Source organism: Lactuca saligna, chromosome 6 (assembly GCF_052625555.1).
Source record: "Lactuca saligna cultivar CGN05327 chromosome 6, ASM5262555v1, whole genome shotgun sequence".
Lineage (NCBI taxonomy): Eukaryota > Viridiplantae > Streptophyta > Magnoliopsida > Asterales > Asteraceae > Lactuca > Lactuca saligna.
The window spans coordinates 179,407,902-179,428,894 of NC_136422.1; the positions used below are offsets into that span (position 1 = coordinate 179,407,902).

The following is a 20,993-nucleotide window of genomic DNA, read 5'->3' on the forward strand; positions in this document are numbered from 1 at the left end:
TTGAAAACAAAACTTGCGACTCAACTCAAAAAAAAAGTTCAATAAAAACAATCCTAAAAACATCCTTAAAATTAAACAAGAAAATGCTTAAAAAAACTCTCATTCTTCCTCTTGTATTTTCGCCTTGTCACTCACATAAATACCATCAAGAAACTTACGGATATCCTTGTTCTTCACATGACATTTCTGCACATCAACAAAATAAACTCTCAAAATTTGAATTTCTCTCTATTACTAAATAAGTTGTTTTTTCATCTTTTAAGTAATCAATTGATTTAACAATAAAGAAAGTGATTTACAAGTTCAACCATGTTAAATTTTCATACTCTATATATTCATATTCAAATCAATGACATGAACCAATAATTAAAATAACATGAGGGTTTTGAAAAAAAAAAGGATGTGAATACAAAAATTTGTACCCAAAAACATCTCATAAAAGTAACAAGTGTTACCTGGTTTATCAAGGCACAAGATCGAGAAACAAGCTCAATGTCATTTCCATCAAGTATAAGTTCATCCTTAACTTTCTCGGATCTAACTACAGTCACCCCATCAAGCATATCGACTTTCCTCACCTGTTAATCAGCCACAAATAGTTATAACACGACTAAACATCAAGTGAAAAAAAGTAGCATTTAATTGCATACAAAGTTCATGAATTCATAATTCGGAACTGAAACAGTTTAGGATCATTGGCATCATAATATGTTACATTACATGAATGCTTGTTTCAGTTTATAAAACAATTTTAAACAAAAACAAAAATTTATATTTCGAAAAGCACAAGATGGATTGTAGTTTTTTTTTCTGAAAAGGGTGATCAGAATCGTTTGATTAGAAATGGCAACTGTACGATGAAAAAGTGGCTTTCGAATGTCAACATTATATTAATAAAACACACAGATCATAGTGAATAGCAGGGAATAGTTAAGCATGATTAATGAGGAAACAGCAAAACACAACTGAAGGGGTGAAAGTAATAATCATAAGTATTATACGAAAATGTGCTAACCTTCTTTTCCCCTAAAAAGTTACGGATCTCAATAGCAGTGTTGCTGTTAGTTATGCTAGCGTTGATCGGAAAATGAGCATAAACAAAACGCATCTTGTACCGGAACCCCTGAGTGACGCCGACGATAAGATTATTGACGTGACTGAGGGCAGTACGGATGGATGCGGTGGTCTTCCGAGATCCAAACCAAGCATCAACCTTCAGCTTCTTTTTTCCGGTTTCTTCATCGGTGATAAGCTGGAAATCAAGGTTAAGATGCTTGAAATTGCGAGTGAGGGTTCCTCTTGGTCCTTTAACCTCGATAACCTTGGCCTTGATTTTGATCTCCAGACCCTCCGGGATGTCCATGGTCTCCGATGACAAAATAGTCTTCATCTTCCCTCTTGATTCTTACTCTGCTGCAGAGAACTGAAGACTTTTAGGAGATTTTGGAGGCAAGGGAACCCTAGAAAATGAAGAACACTATATACATATCTCACTGATGTGTTTTAGGGTTTTTCAACAGGCCGGTTATTAGCTAATGGGCCAACAGGATTTCATCATTAAACCCATTAAACGTTAACTTGGGCTTGGGCAGATTTTATTGGGTTGAATAGGTTTTGACCTTTCGTGTTTGATATTGATTTCAAAGTTATGGACTTTAATTTTATAAGATATGTATAATGTATTATAATGTATAACTTTTTACGATTTTAGGACTTTTTTTTTTAAGTACGATATCTTTCATTTTGTTTGATTATCTAGTTTGTAAGTTCCACTTAATTTTTTGAGTCACCAAAAATTTCAAAAACGTTTTTTCTTGTATGATATTTTTATTTGGTTATTATATAACATTGAAATAGATTTAAAATTAGTAATGTACGTGCTTTTATAAAAATGACGATCTATACAAGAGAACCACATATGCATGTAGATGAAGTTCTTGTGACTCATGATATAGAACCTTCAGAATCAGACTTAGGCTTTACATATATAAGACCTTGATTTTTACCAGGGTCGGTCTAGACGGTAGGTAACATGGGCGACCGCTAGGGACCACGTCTTCAGGGGACCCAAATTTTTTGGGATATATATATATATATATATATATATATATATATATATATATATATATATATATATATATATATATATATATATATATATATATATAATAAAATTATTGTCTAAATGATTGTTAGGGCCCGAAGCTTGTTCAAACTTAAATTTGTTTAAAAGATAAACAATTTTGATTACTTATTATTGCTAATTGAACACTTCTATAATGAATGACAAATTAATGATATTTTTTTAATCTTTATTATATTTGTCTTTAATGTTTTTTTTCTTTTTACCCCAGACTCCATATATGTTTGTACTGGACCTGATTTTTACATAATAAGCATGATATGGATCATTGTGGCAAATTAATCAATAACTTCAGTTTAATTGTAATATTGTAACATCCATAAAAATTATGTCAAAATTAAGGGTTGTTTGGTAGCCTCTTAATTGTAAAATTAAGAGGCAACCTCTTAATATTTTAGATTCAGAGTGTTTGGTTACCTATTAATAAAAGCATCTTAATCTTTTAAAGGTCTCTTAAACTTTCAGACTTGAATGGGTATCTGAATAAAAAGAAGAGACGCTAGTTCCTCTTTTGCCCTCGTTTCATAAAACACACACCTACCTTTCTCGATCATCTATTTGGTCTTCACCCTCCTCCGACCAACTTCAGCGCCTCCCACCTCCTCCCATCGTCGACCTCGCACAGCACTGTCGCACCCATTGTCGCCTCGCCAAGTTACGACCACCGACGCCAAGCTCTCTGACAACGCCGGCAAGACCCAACCACCATCTGGAAAAGAAGAAACCCAGGTGACTTTATCTATAACATACGACTCCTTTCATTTTCAAGCTTCTGGGCCATTTTCTTCCCTGTGATTCATCTTCTTGATAGCCATGGCAGAGTCGACATGTCTCCTGCATTCTCTATCTTAACCCAACAACCATGTAAGTTTCGATTGATTTCTTGTAGTACCAAGTGTTTGTCAAAGTGCTCCAGTGAGTTGTATTTTATTGAATATTTTGTGAACTTTTTTGGGTAATCGACATATTTCTTATTGTAGAATGTTAGGAGTGAGTTATTGACTACAAAGTGTTTGTAGAAATGCTCCAATGAGTTGAACTTCACTAAAGCATACTCTCAATTGTATTGATTGTTGTGGTTAATTTTTTGTTGATATGAAAGTGATAGAATGATTGGTTGTTTCTTAAGTGTGTAGGCAGTAGAAATTCAAAGATATTCGAGTTCAAGAAAAATGGTTTCAACGGGAAGGACATGGATGCGCTTTATGGGCAATGTTGGATAGAGACAACATCACAAAGGTAGCCACAATAGTTTATTTCTTAACCAAGAATGCATTCATTCATTTTCTCAATGGTTTTCCAAATATGGAGTTTCTTCATTTGATGACTACTGAAGTACCTTAATTCAATCCATGTTCTTCCATCTAATCTACATCGTAACAGTTAGCATCTTCTTTAATTGATCGACAATAGATAGTTTTACTGATTATGCATCTGTCACTTGGTGATGATTGATTTTATACCTTGTTTTTGTAAGGGTTAAATGTAAGAAATAACAATGTATTTTTATTGCTTTCTTTATTATAGCATCATACTTTCGCCTCTTCGGGTTAGAGCATTGTATTTTAAAAAAATATATTTAATTATGTATGATTAACTTTGATTTTGTATGACGTTTATATATACATATTATTGAAGGCTTTGGTTCGTTTATTTTCTAAAAATAAACATTGTATTCTTTAAAAAATAATAAAGAGGGTAAAATGGTCATTTTTATAATTCAGCAAAGAAATTCAGAGGTTCCAACCAAACAGCATATTAATAATTCAGATCTTAAAAATTCAGATCCTCTTAGAAATTCAGACCTCTTAAAAATTCAGATCTTAAAAATTAAGATCCTGCCAAACAGCCCCTTAATCTTTTTAAAACATTTAAAAATCATTAAGTTGCTACAGTTCGTTTTCAAAATAGTATCATATCAGAGTTCCTAGAAATCATAAACATAAAATCGAGGAAGTGTACGGTCACGTCTTCGTCTTCCCGCGATCATTTGAAGTACCTGAAACAATAGTCGATAAATGTAAGCTCGAAAACTTAGTGAGTTACCCTTAAAATACCAACATCATACAAATATAACCATATCATATAAACATATAAGCAAACAACATGCATAATGAGCCTTTAGCGTGACTGGACCGCCTCGCAGGCCTTCAGCCTATCTGGACCGCTCTCTGAGCCTTTGCCACGTTTGGACCGTCTCACAGGGACTACAACCTATATGAACAACTCGTTGGGCCTTCAACCTAACTGAACCCCTTTGGAGGACCTTCAGTTTATCCGGAGCGCCCTGGGTATGTTGGCCTTCAGCACAAAGCATGACTGCCTCAACCCCAACTCCTAATCAACAAACATGTGCACATACATATCATATATATCATGCGCTAGCATATATAACAGTCAAACTGATCTAACCGATCGCTAATCATAGCAACATCCTATTACCAGGATACAGACCTAACTGGTCACTAACATAGCATATCACCATCCTAACTACCATGATGTAAATCAATAAACATATAATGCAATAAACCCGGATCCAAATCCGATAAGGGTCGAAATTGGTGCCTTAGACCTTGTTGATATAGTGATGATAACTCACATCGCAAGTAGTGCTGAAAGTACTAAAAACCTCTGATCGTTGTCTCACCGGAATCCCGAACTATCACATAATAAACACCAAATCAATACACGAGATATCAGTCTTGACTAAGGTTCCACTCACTCCATCATGTCCTTTCTCTTTATTGGGCCAAGGTCCAATGCCAAAAACATTTATCTTGAAAGTCCACAAGCAAGGCCCATTATTGGGCCTTATTCTAAGATCCATATTTAAAACTGGCCCAAAACACCCTTATTCTTAGAACCCATCAAGGCCCAAGTCCAACTAGTCCAAAGGCGGCCCAATCCTGAAGCCCATTTTGACAAAAGCCCAAAAAAGGATGTACGCGGGTGTACTCCTCTCGTACGTTGGGCGTACTCTTCCTGACGTTGACCACCATCGGGGTGGTTGACTCAGTACGTTGGGCGTACTGGATTTACGCGGGGCATATGCGGGGTTTTGCTGAAACCCTAATAAGTGCTTAATGGCTTAAGCACTTAAGCCCAAACTTCAGATCCAGTGACCAAATGTGCTTAGGACTCATAAAGTCATGAACTTTAACAGTTTAGACATCCACAAAGGTCTTAATACTTGGTCTTAATCCATTAAGACCTTCCTACTCCATGCATGGGATATCTTAAGTCATTGGGACCTTATTTTTATCACTCAAAACCTCTTCAGGAGTCTAGAACGACAGATTATTTCGTCTAAATCACATCATGCACCAACTTGAGACTTTTGGGACAAGAAAGGGGTTTCTTAAAGCTAAAATGTCAATATCTATAACATATATGCATAAAGTTTGAAGCTTTTTACCTTCTGAAGCTTCTAGGGCACCAAACAACTTTAGATCTACTAGCTTGTTCTTCTTCTCCAACTCCTTGATGCAACACCTTCTTCTCAAACTACTCAAAATGTACATTATAAGCTCACACACTCAAGGAAATGATTAGGGTTTGGGGAAGACGACTCTAAACAGTGGAGGTTGCGATAGAGGAGGGTTATGAGCTCACAAGGTTGTTTATATAACACTCAAACCCTAAATATTAGGGTTTTCACCTGACGTGAGTAAGCCCAACATACTAGGGCGTGCCTAGTACTCTCAACGTACCTTATGTACGCTTAGCGTACTCTCTTGATCCCAAAGTTGCAACTTTAGCCCTTAGGCTTCTCACAGGTCAGCTCTTCTAACCCCAAGGACTACTAATGACAAAATAATAATAGAATAGGGGATTCGAAAATAACTGTAAAATCTTGGGGTGTTACAATTCTCCCCCACTTAACCTAGTCTTCGTCCTCGAAGTTTGCGGTGGTAAACAAATATGAGTAATGCTCCCGCACCTCAGACTCGGGCTCCTAAGTCCACTCGAATCCTCTCTGATGTTACCATTGTACCTTTACCAAAGGTATCTTCTTGTATCATAGAATCTTCACCTTCCTCTCAAGAATGGGCACAAGTCTCTCCACATAATTCAGGTGCTCATCGACCTGTATGTCATCTAATGAAACCACCGCCTCCTCGTCCAGAATGCACTTTCGCAACAACGAAACATGAAAAGTGTTGTGGATCTGACTGAGCTCATCAGGAATATCTAGTCTATAAGCTACCTTGCTAACCCTGGCCATGACCCTAAATGGCCCGATGTATCGGGGGCCCAATTTCCCTTCTTCCTAAAGTGGGTCACACCCTTCCAAGATGAGACCTTTGGGAGTACCATGTGACCCACCTGGAACTCCAACGTAGATCGGCGTCTGTCGACGTAAATCTTTTGCCGAATCTGAGTGGTCTGCTGCCACTGTCTAATCTGATGAATCTCCTCGGTAGTTTGCAAGACCACCTCCGTCCGTCCCATCACTCTGTGACCAACCTCACCCCAACAGATCGGGGTGCGACATCTCTGCCCATACAACAGCTCAAAAGGTGTGGCACCAATACTGGAATGATAGCCATTGTTGTAGACGAACTCTGCCATGGGTAGGTGGGAATCCCAACTCCCACTAAAATCGATTACATAAGCCCTCAACATGTCCTCGAGGGTATGTATAGTCTGCTCACTCTGGCCATCATTCGGCGGATGATATGTTGTGCTAAAATATAGCCGAGTGCCCAGCTCATCATGGAATTTCTGCCAGACGCAGGAGGTGAATCTAACATCTCGGTCGGAAAACAATAAAGACTGGAACTCCGTGGCGAGCAACGATCTCACGGACATACATGTCGGCCAGCTTCTCGGACGACGAACTCTCCTGAATGGCCAGAAAATGGGTGCTCTTGGCCAATCGAGCCACGATGACCCATATAGCATCATATCCCTTCGTCGTCCTTAACAACTTGGTAATGAAGTCCATCGTGATCTGTTACCCTTTCCACATGGAAAATATCTAGAGGCAACAACTTACCATGCGGCCTTTGATGCTCGGCCTTGACCATCTTGCAAGTCAAGCACCTCTCGACGTACCAAACGATTTCTCGCTTCATGCACAGCCACCAGTAGCTCAAACTCAAATCATGGTACATCTCGGTGGCTCCCGATGAATAGAGAAATGAGACTTATGAGCCTCCTCCATAACCATCTATCTGACCCCACCAGACATCGGAACCCACACCCGACCGTATCGGGTCAATAATCCCTGACTATCCTGCACAAACCGGGTGTTCTCACCCCTAATCCTCTATAGCTTCCAATTCTCCTGATGCATACCCTCTACTTGGGGTTCCATGATCAAGCCCACAAGTGAAGAATCCATTGGTATCCTCATACATATTGTCGAAGTGGAAGATCCAACTGACTTGCGGCTCAGAGCGTCCGCAACCACGTTCGCTTTACCTAGGTGGTAAAGGATCTCATAGTCGTATTCCTTGACTACATCTAGTATGACATCCCCAATTTCACGGAAAAAAAAAATACCGATTTGTTTATGTTTGTTTTTAAAATCAGAGTAATCTTTTAAAGAAAACAGTTGCGGAATTTGTTCCCAAAATAAAATACGATAAGAATTTATCAAAGCATTTCTTAAAGAAATGTATTTTCATTATATAACAAAAACTCGGGATGTCATGTTCCGATACAGACACATAAGCATAAACAGAACTTACATTTATTTACACTAATGATTTACATCTCCTTTAATCTCTCAGTGAAAATGTCTTCGTATTAATACCTGTGATATAAAGAAAATCGAGTGGGTCAGGCTTTGGAGCCTGGTGATCATATAGGGTTTTCAACCCACAATAATATAATTATTATATTCAACCATCAAACAATCAACCTAATTAACCATCCCCATTATCTTCTTTATTTCTTAGGATCTCTCAGAAATCAACTACCCGTCATTCATTTATTCCTAAGGATTGACCTAATGAATTGACACAAAATCTATTACTACATAAGGCGCATCTACCAACATCATACTTTAAGCGCCTCTGCTAGGATTACGTCATACACTATGAGGCGCGACTGCCAGGTTTATGGCATTCTCTTTTGGGCGCATCTGCCGACATTATCTTATAAGTGCATCTGCCAGGATTATCCTATAAGTGCATATGCTAGTATTATGACATTCTATATTTGGTGCATCTACCAATATCATTCTCAAGCGTATTTGCTAGTATTATGACATTCTCTACTTGGTGCATCTACCAATATTATTCTTTAAGCATCTTACATACCTCAGTCATTTACCTCATCATTTTATCACATACCAACTATCTCATCTACCTATGTTCTACCCAACATATTAGTATATATAAAATACATATACGGTTTATGTCACACCCCCAAACCAAGGATGACGGAAACGTCCGGGGGTGGAGGGCTTCATGTATAGTATCATAACCACAATTGCAATACTAATTTAAGCAAACACAACCAACATATATATATATATATATATATATATATATATATATATATATATATATATAAATTAAATAGTTACATCATTGTACGAATTACATGTTTCCAAATCAATTATAATACGTTGCCAAAATATGAAATGTTGACGTCCTAACGTCCCATCCTCAAAATGCACTTGGTTACCTGTTTAGTGATTTCCTGAGAATACAAGTTGTTTGAAAAAGTGTCAACACAAAGGTTGGTGAGTTCATTAGCTTTTGTTTTAAACTTGATAAAATCCTTTCTCTTGTAAATGTCATGTTTGTTCCAGAAAAATCCGATATTTTCCTTAAAATGTGTAATGTAGTCTTATATCCAAAGACCGAAATGTATAAGTAACTTTTCTTACTTATATAAAATAATGTAAGTTTAAATCAACATAAACGCGTTGAATTCAATGAAATTCCCGTAAATTCTTATATTTGTTAATACTTTCTGTGAGTTATTATAACCATGCTATGACCTAGTTGGCCTGAAACGACGTTCTTCAGGCGTTGGAATTTTATGACATTTGTCACCCCAGACCTGCTGGTCTAACTGTAGCATGTAGTTAAGGTGTGGGTTTGTCAAACCCAATATATATCTATATACAACTATCACGCTCTCGCTCCAGGAGACTCTGGTTACAATACATGACTTATTGGTAGATGTGAAGCGAATGTCTCACAAAGTTATTAATGAATTTACGTGTAATGTAATGAAAATCCCTTTTTGTATAAATGTACCCTTTTTGTATGAGAGTGTTATGTAATGTATCATAAACTATACCTATTATAGTTTGTCAAAACAAGGGTATTAGTGGTAATGTACGTAAACTATCTTTAACATAGTTTATTCAAATGTTCGTATGAAATGGATATACTTTGATTATAACAATTTGTTATCTTTTATATATGTATCAAAATCCATTTATAAACTTATGTATGTCTATATACCAAGACAAAATGTCATATTACTTACAATAACATATATTCACATAAATATGTACACCTTGCTCGACATGTTACAAGGTGAAATGAAATTGTTAGTATTTTTTTGTTATTAACAGATTCCGTTACTGTTCTTAGAAAATTTATAGAGAATTCATAATATATCCAAATCAGAATCCGTAAATTCTGTGGTTTTGGAAGATGAGTCTAGTTTGTTTATAATTTTTCCCATGATTTTTAGTGACCTCCAACTTAGGTGAAAACGTCCATAAACACAGACTGGTCCAGATTGGTTCTTGAAAATGATAGGTAGTTTTGTAAAAATCACCATAAATTGTAGAAAAAACCATATGGAGATGTGAAAGTAGCCATTTTAAAGCTAAGAACTTTAACTACTTTCACCTTGTACAGTTTTGAAAACTAAAATGTTTTAGTTGACCAAAACAGTATGTGAATGGAGTCCAACTTTTATGATGTAAGTTGGTAGAAGCATTTAGTTGTGTTCTTGGTGATTTAACTTGTATCCCCCCCACTTAAAACTTAAGAAAATATGAAAATATAGGGGTATGAACTCACCTTGAATGATTTTTGGTAGATGGATGTTGGAGAAGATAAGTGTTCAACTCAAGAACACTTGAAGGATTACTTTGAAGATTCAAGAATCTAACACAATAATGATGGGGTTTGTGTAAGAAACCAATGATTTGAGTAAAACGAAGTGTAACTATCAGATGGAGGATGAATTATACATACCAAGAGTGTAAGAAAGCTTGATGATCAGCCTTAAATCTCGAATTTTTAGAGAGATAAAGTGAGAGAAAGTTGTGTTTGATCTTTTGGTAAAATGAGAGAAATGAGTGAAGTGAGGAGTGTGGAGTGATGTTCTAGCTCTAATAATGTGAGAGAAGGTTGGAAACGATGGAAAATTACATTTACAATACCTAGGCGTGGTAGAAGGAGTGTGGCTGCTCAAGGAGTGGGTGTAAGGGGTTGCTTGTGTTATAAGCTAAAGGAAAGTCAACACTCCACCTTTATTACTCCAACCACTAAATCTTGGATAAGATTTGCATTCAAAACATGGATAATTAATACATATGGGTCTTAATATGTTAAAATAAAGTTTTGGGTGAAATTCCCACTTTAAAATGATGAAAAACGGGCTTAAAATGCTAAAAATATTGAAAATCGGGCAAAAATGGCAAAAATCCAAAATTCTAGCCGAAGTTGCGAAGGTTCGGCTCCTAAGGAGCTTAGAAACGAAAGTGTGGTTTGGTTGGGCATGAGAACCGAAATTAGGGAAGGGACCGAGAGGAGAGAAAGAAAGAACCGAAGGTGCGAAGGCGGAGCTTGAAGAAGCGAGGCTCGGTTCGACGGGTTTCGGTCCTCAGTGGGTTCGGTCCTCGGCGAGTCTCGGTCCATTAGCAGGTCTCGATTTCGACTGTTGGGAGGGTTCGGATGTAGGGTTTCGGTTTTAGAGGTCACTGTTTCGGCTGCTGGGGTCTCGACTGCTTCTTGGTTTCGGTCATAGGGTTTCGGCTGCCAAGAGGGTTCGACCCTAGGGTTTCGGTTGCTAAGAGGTTTCGGCCCTAAGAGGAGTTTCGGCTCCTTAAGGATGTTTTACTCGTTTTTACGTCGTTTCAAGCCGTTTCTGACCCGGTTAAGGGTAGGGATGGCCCGAAAGACTATGAAAAGTTACGGGAACTTTTGAGAGAAATTTGGGAGAGATTTGAAATAGAGAGAGATAAAGTGAATACAATTGAGGGAGGTTTCCTTTGTGACCTTTTTGAGTGTCCGGATTCGCAATGCAAGGTCCGTATACCACATTATGCCATGTTTTAGTGTCCTACACACTCCCGATGAGTGTAATAGTGTTTTATCGCTTTGGTTCAATGTTTAGTATTACCACGGCTATGGAAATTCAAACATACGAATTATCCAATTGATGTTTTCTCATAAAAATAGCGGGTTGCTTAGTAAATACACAATGTAAACCCTAATATACAAGGGCTAATTGAGTCGTCTGGTTTGACTTGTTGACATTGTTTGACTTTGACTTGATCCGAAATTTACTATTGTCACAATTTAACACATTAAAAAACCACATAAAATATCCATTCCACACTTATCTCAAATAAAAAAATAGTATATAAACACATAACACGCATTTCAAAGCAAATACTTCATATTTATGTGTTACAAGAAAGTAACCACACACTCACCCAAACATATACTTAATACATTCAAACAATACTTGTATTATACTCGTGTTTATGAAAGGGACTACACACCCACACGTATAAACAACTTTATATTATACACATAGCGCGTATTTCATAGCAAATGCTTAATATTTATGTGTTAGAAGAAAGTGACCACACACTCACTTGATCATAAGATGATTGGATAGCACTACGGCTTGTAGAAGTAGTATTCTTCGGCAGATTTGGAAGATCTTCACAAAAATCGGGCTCCTCGCGGGCAGAGCTTCGGCTCGGAAATTTTACTTCTCGGGATCTTTGGGGCTTCAGGACCTGCTTCGGGGCTCGGGATTAATACCGTGGCTTCGAGATATTTCTTGCACGAAAATCGAGGTAAAACGGAAGAGAGAGAAGAGAAAATGAGCAAAGGAATAAGGCAGCCTCGCACCCTTTATATAGGGGCTGGATTCACGATTTACGCTGGGTGTAAATCCAGGTACGCTGGGCGTAACCCGAATAAGCCCGGGGACTCCCCACTTTGGATAATATCCAAATTTATATTTAAATTAAATACTTTAATTATTTAATAAACTTTTAAAATTCATATCTTCCTCATACGAGCTCCATTTTTGATCTTTTTAATATCCCCGCGTAGGTGAAACTACGATCTACAACTTTTGTTTAGACTCCGTCGGCTAATTTTGACTTTATTTTTATTATATTATTTTAATAGGTCATGACAACAAAACTCCGTTATAAATTCATAACTTCTTCATCCGACGTCCGTTTTCGTCTGTCTTAGAATATACCAATATATCATCTATAAATACGATGACCGAATGATCAAGCATCAGTCTGCAGATACTCAGATCTCAAGTCTATCTTAGAGAACTTAGAATCAAGCATCAGTGAGCCTAAACGACATCACCACAAACTCGTAATGTCCATAACGAGTTCGGAATGCGGTTTTCTCCACGTCCTCCTCTCTGACCCTGACCTGATGATACTTAGATCTCAAGTCTATCTTGGAAAACCAAGACACACCCTGTAACTGGTCAGATAAATCATATATCCTCGGGAGTGGGTATCGGTTCTTCACCGTTAACTTGTTCAATTTCCGGTAGTCAAAACACATCCGATGTGAACCATCTTTCTTCATGACGAAGAGTATCGACGCTCCCCAGGGAGAATTGCTCGGATGAATGAATTGTTTTCATAGCAGTTCCTGCGGCTGTGAAGACAACTCCTGCATCTCTGGTTGTGCCAACCGATACGACGCCTCGGCGATGGGAGCCTCACCTGGCACTAGGTCAATCCTAAACTCGACCTGCCTCTCCGGAGGTATCCTTGGTAACTCCTCCGGGAATACGTTCGCAAACTCCCTGACCACTGGGACCTCTGAAACTGAAATCTGATATCTGTCTTGTGTATCCACAACATACGCGAGATAACCCGCACACCCGTGCTGAATATATTGTTTGGCCCTGGCGGTTAAACAAAACCCTGATCCCACTCTGGTACCTTTACCATAGACAATCAAATCTCAAATTGCGTTTCCAAAATGAATATAATGAAAATATTGGTGTCATTGAAGTAGAGGCGTCTCCACATCACAATATTCCATTCGATTTTTTTTATTTTTATTTTTATTATTATTATTTTTTTTAAATCCCTCTTTTCATTTAGCCCATAGAACAAAGTACAACCCAGTAAACATCACAAACATACATGTAAGGCCGTGTAAACAAGATAACAACTTGATGAACAATCAAAACAAATGATCAATGTGTAGTGTAAGATCACTAAACAAATGTTTAATGCATGAGTATAGCATGATACCTTCCAATGGCAATGGAGGGACTTAAGAAACGAGAAATGACAATAGTGATGATAGTGTCAATGGGATTGAACGTGGAAACCAAAACATGACCTCTCTTCCTCATTGCGTATCCACTGAAGCTTAGACAAAATCTATATACTGTTCTAGCCTGCTTGTTTCCAGTATAATCGACAATGATTATATATACTCGTTATTTTTTTAATTAGAAAAGTACAAGTCATAGATATGCTAATATTCATATTTCATACCAGTAAAGCATACCACATAAGCTGTTTTAAACACCACACTTGCCACCCTTTCCCAATTTCCCGATCTTGAATAAACTCAACCATCACAATTAGCATCACATCGATTAAAGATGTTATTGCACACAATGATATAGGCGCTGACATATCCCTTAAAGTTACAGCCTACCAACAAATCCCAATTAATAATTATGACATAATCCAATAACTGTGGTCTGAACTCGAAAATCCTGGCTCTTAGGGTAAAATACCATTTTACCCTTTCCTTAATGGGCCCAACCCAAACTTGGCCCAAAGCCCACTAATGGCCGAACAATACAACTCGAGGCCCAAACCAACCTAAGGCCCCCTCAAAGTCCTGAGGCCCAACTGGTGCCCAAACAAATAATTCATAGCCCAAAGAAACAAACCGAAACCCCAAAACAAACCCATGACCAAAAGCCCAATAAGCTTAGTGATGAACCAAATGCGTTGCGTTCCCTGGTGGAGCGCAGGGCATTCGTTGCCAGACCACAAATCGGGACCCCTTGTCTGAATGTGCCGTGTTCCCGAGATGAACGCACGACGTTCCCAACCATTAACCATAAATTACACCAAACGTCTTAATACCTTAAGTCCAATGTCTAAACCCTCAAAATAGCTTCATACCAATGACTTAATTGATAAAGTTAAAGGCTTTAAGCCTTTGTATAGCTAAAAAATGTCCAATCATGATTTCAAGCACTTAAACTTCACAAAGTGACCAATAACTCAAACATAGGAGGACTTTATGCATCAATACTCCAACTTTATATCAAATCCAACTCATAAAAGGCAAGATCTACAATCTTAGGCTCTTGGAGTGACCCAAACTCACAAGGAGCCTCAAAAGACCATAACATGCATAACTCTATCCCTAACTTAGATCTCGTGATAAAGAAGCATCAATATGAGAACTTTATACCTTTAGAGGCTTGCAATTGTGATGAAGAATATGGATATAGAAGCTAAACTCCAAGCATGGCTTGATTACCAAGTTTCTTCTTCTTCAAGGTACAAAACATAACAACTCAAGACCCAAGTAGATCCATATGAGAAAACTATAAATGTTGAGACTTTACACCTCTAAGGATAGATCCATCTGATAAAACTTGGATCCAAAAGCTCAAAGCGAAACAATGATTCTTCAAGAAGCTCATATCCATCCCCAAGCACCAAAAGCACACTTAAACCACTATGAAGCTCAAGAATCACTCAAATGGATGTCAGGGGTTTGTTCTTAGGGTTAGAGAAAATGGAGGCTGAAGAATGGAAAAGGTTTGGGTCCATAATGATGCTTATAAAAGGGCCAAACCCTAAAAACGAACTTTTGAAGTTGCCGAGCAAACACCCAACGTTCCCCTTAGGAACGCCCAACGTTCCCAAGTTGGCCCGCGACCAATTTCCTTTTTGAACGCCATGCGTACCCACCTGATACGCCATGTGTACCCGTTTTGGCCCCAAACCCCTCTAACTTCAAAATGGTCATAACTTTTGCATCTATTATCCGTTTTCGACGTTCCTATATCCACGAAAAGGTAACGAGAAGTCCTACACTTCTATCAACTTTATTTAGCCTTAAAACCAACCGAACTAAAATCCAAAATTCATAAAAGGCCCAAACCAAAGCCTTTATCGATACTCTTGGGCTCTAAAGTACAAACATAACCCTTTCATCACATAAACAACATGGGTCTAAAACTTTCTTCCCTAAGGCTCCAAGCCTTTTGATAACCGATGATTGGGCCACGGTTCAGAATAATGAAGCAATTCAAAATCGAGTGTTACAAAACGATATTTAGCGTTTTGGTAAATGTTGTATATTAAAACTATGTCTATTTTGTTAAATCAACAGTTATGTTTGACTTATCTTATTTATCCCTTTGGTAGTTCGTTTATATAAATGAAAACTTAATAATTCCAAAGAATAAACCCTAAAACGTAGTAGACCAAGAAGCATGTAGAAGCAAATGTCCTATCATTCCCGCTAAAACTCCCAACCCATGTCTGCACCAGAGAACATCGACTCTCTTCGCCTTCAACAAGCCCTAGCTTCATGTTCTCAAGTAATTCCTCCCTCTATCTCTCGACAATCACGACATCTTTTTCTATTTATATAAACAATCACAATTGCTCTATGATAGTTACCAATATGATCATGGTATTCTTTGATAGTCAATCGCTAATGGGGACTTTAAGCAATCACAAGAATCCATATCGGAGCTTGTTCATTTTCTCGATTCGCTATCGGATTTTATCTCATCGGGGACGAACGATGAAAAAGGAGCAGAGAACTCGGCGTTTGAGGTTCTTTCAGAAATTTATCACTACTTAATTTCACCTTCACTTGACCAGGTATTAAGTTATTTATTACTTCAACGAGCATAATTTCACCATCACATCATTTTTTCGAATCTGATAGTATGTTCTGAACTTCTTTTGGAGTTTTCTCTTCATATTAGTAGTTTATAAGTCCCAACATTAATGCTACGTTTTTGGTGATACCTATACCTTTTTTCTCAGGCCATTACAGATGCATTAGCGTTTGAGCTTCCTAAGGCTGTAGCCAAGTTTGCTTGTGTGTCTACGAGGTGTTTTGAGAATGCTGAAAGGATCATTAATCATTTCGTGGAGGTTTGTAGCCCCCGAGATATGGTTTCTATTCTTTGTGAGGTATGTTGTTTTTAACTGTTTATTTGTGTAGGATTTGATAAAGATCTATCAACTATGTTTGTACACATGATCTCAAAATATGTACAAAATTCATGAATTATATGAACATGCTTGATCCTAGCCTACTACTTCCTTGGTGAGATGTTGATTTACTCCATTGTTAAAGTTATGTGCTATTTCAACAGGCTATGACTTCTCCAAGCGATGGCTTTAGCAATTCCTTCTATTTTACACCACTATTAGGAGCTCTTGCAAAAGGTAGTGTTTGCTGTTTTGTTTTCATCCTTTTTTACTTCTAGCTGATTACTATATACTGTTTCGGATGAAGATTTTTTTTACATTTTATAATTATAACTTCATGAACTCCACTTATATTTTCTTATCTACCCTGGTTAAGTCAAGATTAATGAGTAAGTTGCAGGATACTTGAGGAGGTGAGCATATGTTTAGCTATTCCTGTGAAAATTGATCCAAATTTGTTCTTCTTGGAACATAATTCTCTTAGTCTTACCTATATCATGCTTTGAAACTAAGATTTACCAGTTTCTTATTCATTTTTCTTTATTCCCAGTTTTTGAGGCCCTCAAGAGAAGACCATTTGAGCAAGTAAAAGCATCCCTTCCCGTTGTCCTGAAGGTTCTAGAAGCCATCTTATCAGATCCAGAAGAGGATGAAGATATGGATTTAATCAATAAAGCAATATTAATCGCTCATTCTCTTAACACAATCTGCATAAAACTAGTCAGTGGCACACTTGTAAATATGTCTAAGTTGTCTTAACTCTCAAGTTTCTTCACTTCCCATCATTTATTTTATGCAACAGGATCAAAAAGATGAGAAGCTTTTTGCTTTATTTGGCTTGTATGTCTTGCAAATTACAGTAATACCCCTCATGCCTAGAATGTGATTATTAATTTTTTTTTTATTCTCATCTTACTTTCTTTATAAAATGCAGGCTCTTATTTCAAATAGTGTGGGATCAGAAACTTCTAGATGGTCTCCCATTATGTTACAGTTATCACACTTCCTTCACTACTGTGGTTTCACTTATCTTGGTCTAATAACTGGACATGAAGTGGGCATGGCTGTTGACCTTATTTCTCAAGGTAAAAGTTCAGGTTTGACCATAAAAAGTTCAGTTTTGACTTTTGACCTTGTTTCCTCATACCTTTCTTCCTTTTTGATGCATGTATAGGCGATGAAGATGATTATATGAGATGCTTTTCATATGTCAAATGTGGAGCAGCTATTACAGGTGACCTGATAGGCTGATACATGTATTTTTTCTTTCCGAATTTACCCTTTGCTGAAATCACTGGTTTCCAAAACCAGTGCTTAGGCTGCGGTTTGTTACTTTCTTACATGGGACATGATTATACTAAAAGAGATTTCTAGGGCTATTTTCCATGATGAGGATGAGGGCATTTTCGTCTTTTGCATAACAAGGCTGATTGTATTGTTCTGTTATGTCTTGTCCTGTGTAACAAATGAGACCCACTAAGATGATGTCTGATTCTATTCTTTTTTATATACATATGTGCACACAGTACTTTGGAGAGACCTTTCTAATGAAGCTTCCAAAGAAGATTTGGAGGCAGCAGTCAAAGTCAAAGTCAAACTTTGTAGCAATCAAATAGAAAGATGGGAAGCAGTTGGCATATTGAAGCATGTTTATGCTTCTTCTAATCTTCCGTGGGCACTGAAAAGACATGCCATTGACTTTCTATTTTGCATTATGGAAGCCATTGACTCTCACTCTCACAAGGATCTTGAGGAACCCTTAGATTATTCGGTCTACATGCCTAGTCTCTATGCTGCATTACAGGTAATCTCACCCCTTTTCTCAGGTTATTATGATATTATCTACTAAACAGTGCCTAAAAATGTAGTTTTTAAATGTTCAGGCTATTCAAAAGGTGATTGTATATGCTTCAGATCCACCGCTGAGGAAAAAAGCTTTTGATACTTTCAAAATGGTAAAAAACTTTTTTTTTTTTTTTTTTTTTTTTTTTTTGTAAATCTTATAATAACTTAATGTGGACATGACTTAATCCAGTAAGCTATATACATGACTTAATCCAGCGGTCTTAATCTGAAAATTTTCTATTAGACAGGGACTATTTTTGTAATTTTTGTAAACATGTGGACCGTTTCTGTATAAAATATGCACAAGGACCTTTTCTGTAAATTACAGGACAATTTTTATAATTTATTTTATACACTGGGACCAAACCTGCCGACATATGGAAGTCCTAAACACATGGACAGTTTCTATAAAAAATCGGCTCAGGGACCTTTTCTGTAAATTACAGGGACAGTTTCTATAATTTATTTTCTACACGGGTACCAAACCTGCCAATGCACAAAACTATTGGTGGCCAAAGTCTCAAACATAAAAGTATACTATTCATTTCTCAATTCTAATTAGTATACATAATAATTTTCCATCATTACCTTTTTTCAGTTTTTACAAAATGCCTTAATGGATCAGTTGAAGGTGAAACAATATGGCTTAATGTATCAAGACACTAACCCTTTTTTATCTATTTGTCTCTCTTCTTTTTACCTTTCCAACTCCTCCCATGTGTTAGAATCAATGAATATTGTTTTTTGGAGTCGTAAGGGTAAAACGGTCATTTTATGGTTTGGATGATGTCAGGTGCTTGCAGATATTCCAGCTTCTTTAAGATTTGACATCTTGATGGCTTTAATAAAAAACAGCGATTTATCCTCCATGGTAAAAAAGCATGATTTATGAAGTATGAATTTATGATGATGAGTTAATTTGAAAAGATGAAATTTGTTGAACAGATTGCGATTCTTCTTGGTTGTGTCAAAGAAGAAATGTACAAGGAATATCCGAAAAAGGTTTCAGGGCAAAATATAGATGCAAAAGAAGAAAATAAAGCTGTTCAAAGTACATTGTCATTTTGGACAGGTGGTGTTCTTGATTGTGTGGAGTTTGTCTTAAAGCCACCAAAGGGTGGGCCCCCCTCTCTCCCTGAATTCACCGATGCTGTAACTCTCTTCCCTTTTATCCTTTTCAATCAAAAATTATGAACTGTATTTTTTTTTTTTGGGGGGTGGGGGGATTAAACTTGTGTAATGCTGAAAGTGTAAGGAACAAACCTGCAAATATACAAAAGTCATGTGGCGAAAGCGGTAAACTAAAAAAGTGTAGGGACTAGACATGGCAATATATTGGTGGGGTGTGGTGGGTGTAATGTAATCTGCAAATTTTCTATTGGGCGGGACTATTTTTGTAATTTTTTATAACATACAGACCGATTTGTAAAAAAAATACACAAGGACATTTTCTGTAAATTACGGGGACAACTTTTATAATTTATTTTCTACATGGGGGACAAACCTGCCAACATACAAAAATCTTAAACAAATGGACTGTTTTTGTAAAAAAAAATGACAGGGACTAAATCTGTCAAATTCCAAAACTCTAAAACTAAAAACCTTTGTGGCAAAACTCCTGAAGTGGAAATGTAGGACTTTCTAATTAATAGTATAAAGTATGGTGGTATGAGTATCTTTAGTAAGAAAATATAGATAAATGAGAGTTGTTCATTTTTGATAGGTGTTATCAGCACTGAATCTCTACAGATTCATTTTGATCACCGAGTCATCAGGGAAAACAAACTACACGGAAGTGTTGTTGAAGAACAAGTTGCAGAAGGTGTACAGAGAATGGCTTGAACCATTAAGAAGTTTGGTCTCTGGTGTAAGTGCTGGGGACGACGATGGTCAACTGGCAATTGCTCTTAATCCTCTAGAGTTTGTTTTATATCGATGTATTGAACTAGTTGAAGACAATCTCAAGCATACTACTACTTAGGCCCCATATCATTTATGTCCATCTACTTTTTTTTTTTTTTTTTTTAAATTTTAATTAATACCCACCAGCTAAAAAGGTAGGATACCAACTCTCTTCATCTCTTGTATTGCATCAAAAGAGTTGAATGCGATTGTATGATGGACCCGAATTTAAAATTTTATAATTACGTAGAATTTTGATGATTGACCCGAATTTAAAATTTTATAAATACGTAGAATTTTGAGTTTTTATAATTACATAGAATCTTGAATTTTCTGTTTCTTGAAATATTAAAATTTTGTGTTTTCATTTGTTTTGTTTATGATTTTTCAATCTATAATTATTTAGGTAGCATGGGGTTACCACTGTTTTTTATTGGAAAGTAACTATTTCATTTGTATTTAAGTTGCCAACGAATGCATTTTACCTTTTAAAAGGGTAATATGTATGCTTACCCCAATCTCAACTCGAATATTTCCAACTCTTTTGGCTTAAAATTTCAGTTATGTTACGAATTTGGTTTGAACAAATAACGTTATTACAAATTTGTTCCAAATTTAGTTTATTTTACAAATTATTTTTTTTTTAATAATTTTTTAAAGAAATTTATAGATTTTTTAACAACA

General features: G+C 36.8%; 2 protein-coding genes across 3 annotated transcripts; one reads left to right on the forward strand and one right to left on the reverse strand.

The window, feature by feature from the left end:
• LOC145000669 (large ribosomal subunit protein uL6z/uL6y-like) lies at nucleotides 1–1,470 on the reverse strand. Its single transcript, XM_078959933.1, has 3 exons — nucleotides 1,016–1,470; nucleotides 456–578; nucleotides 1–186 (listed from the first exon to the last, which is right to left on the reverse strand). Exons 1-3 carry the CDS (start codon nucleotides 1,388–1,390, stop codon nucleotides 100–102), a joined length of 585 nt encoding a protein of 194 aa, XP_078816059.1. The 5' UTR covers nucleotides 1,391–1,470; the 3' UTR covers nucleotides 1–99.
• A 14,328-nt stretch (nucleotides 1,471–15,798) lies between these two features.
• Nucleotides 15,799–20,570, forward strand: ALF4 (aberrant root formation protein). Of its 2 annotated transcripts, XM_078960895.1 has the most exons (13): nucleotides 15,799–15,934; nucleotides 16,044–16,223; nucleotides 16,392–16,541; nucleotides 16,727–16,799; nucleotides 17,113–17,282; nucleotides 17,365–17,421; nucleotides 17,497–17,647; nucleotides 17,737–17,796; nucleotides 18,089–18,366; nucleotides 18,446–18,517; nucleotides 19,201–19,278; nucleotides 19,353–19,559; nucleotides 20,131–20,570. In XM_078960895.1, the coding sequence occupies exons 1-13, from the start codon at nucleotides 15,872–15,874 to the stop codon at nucleotides 20,386–20,388; spliced, it is 1,797 nt and encodes a 598-aa protein (XP_078817021.1). In that variant the 5' UTR covers nucleotides 15,799–15,871; the 3' UTR covers nucleotides 20,389–20,570. The 2 variants fall into 2 exon arrangements, with proteins under 2 accessions (XP_078817021.1, XP_078817022.1); XM_078960896.1 differs by lacking the exon at nucleotides 17,365–17,421.
• Nucleotides 20,571–20,993: the final 423 nt, after the last annotated feature.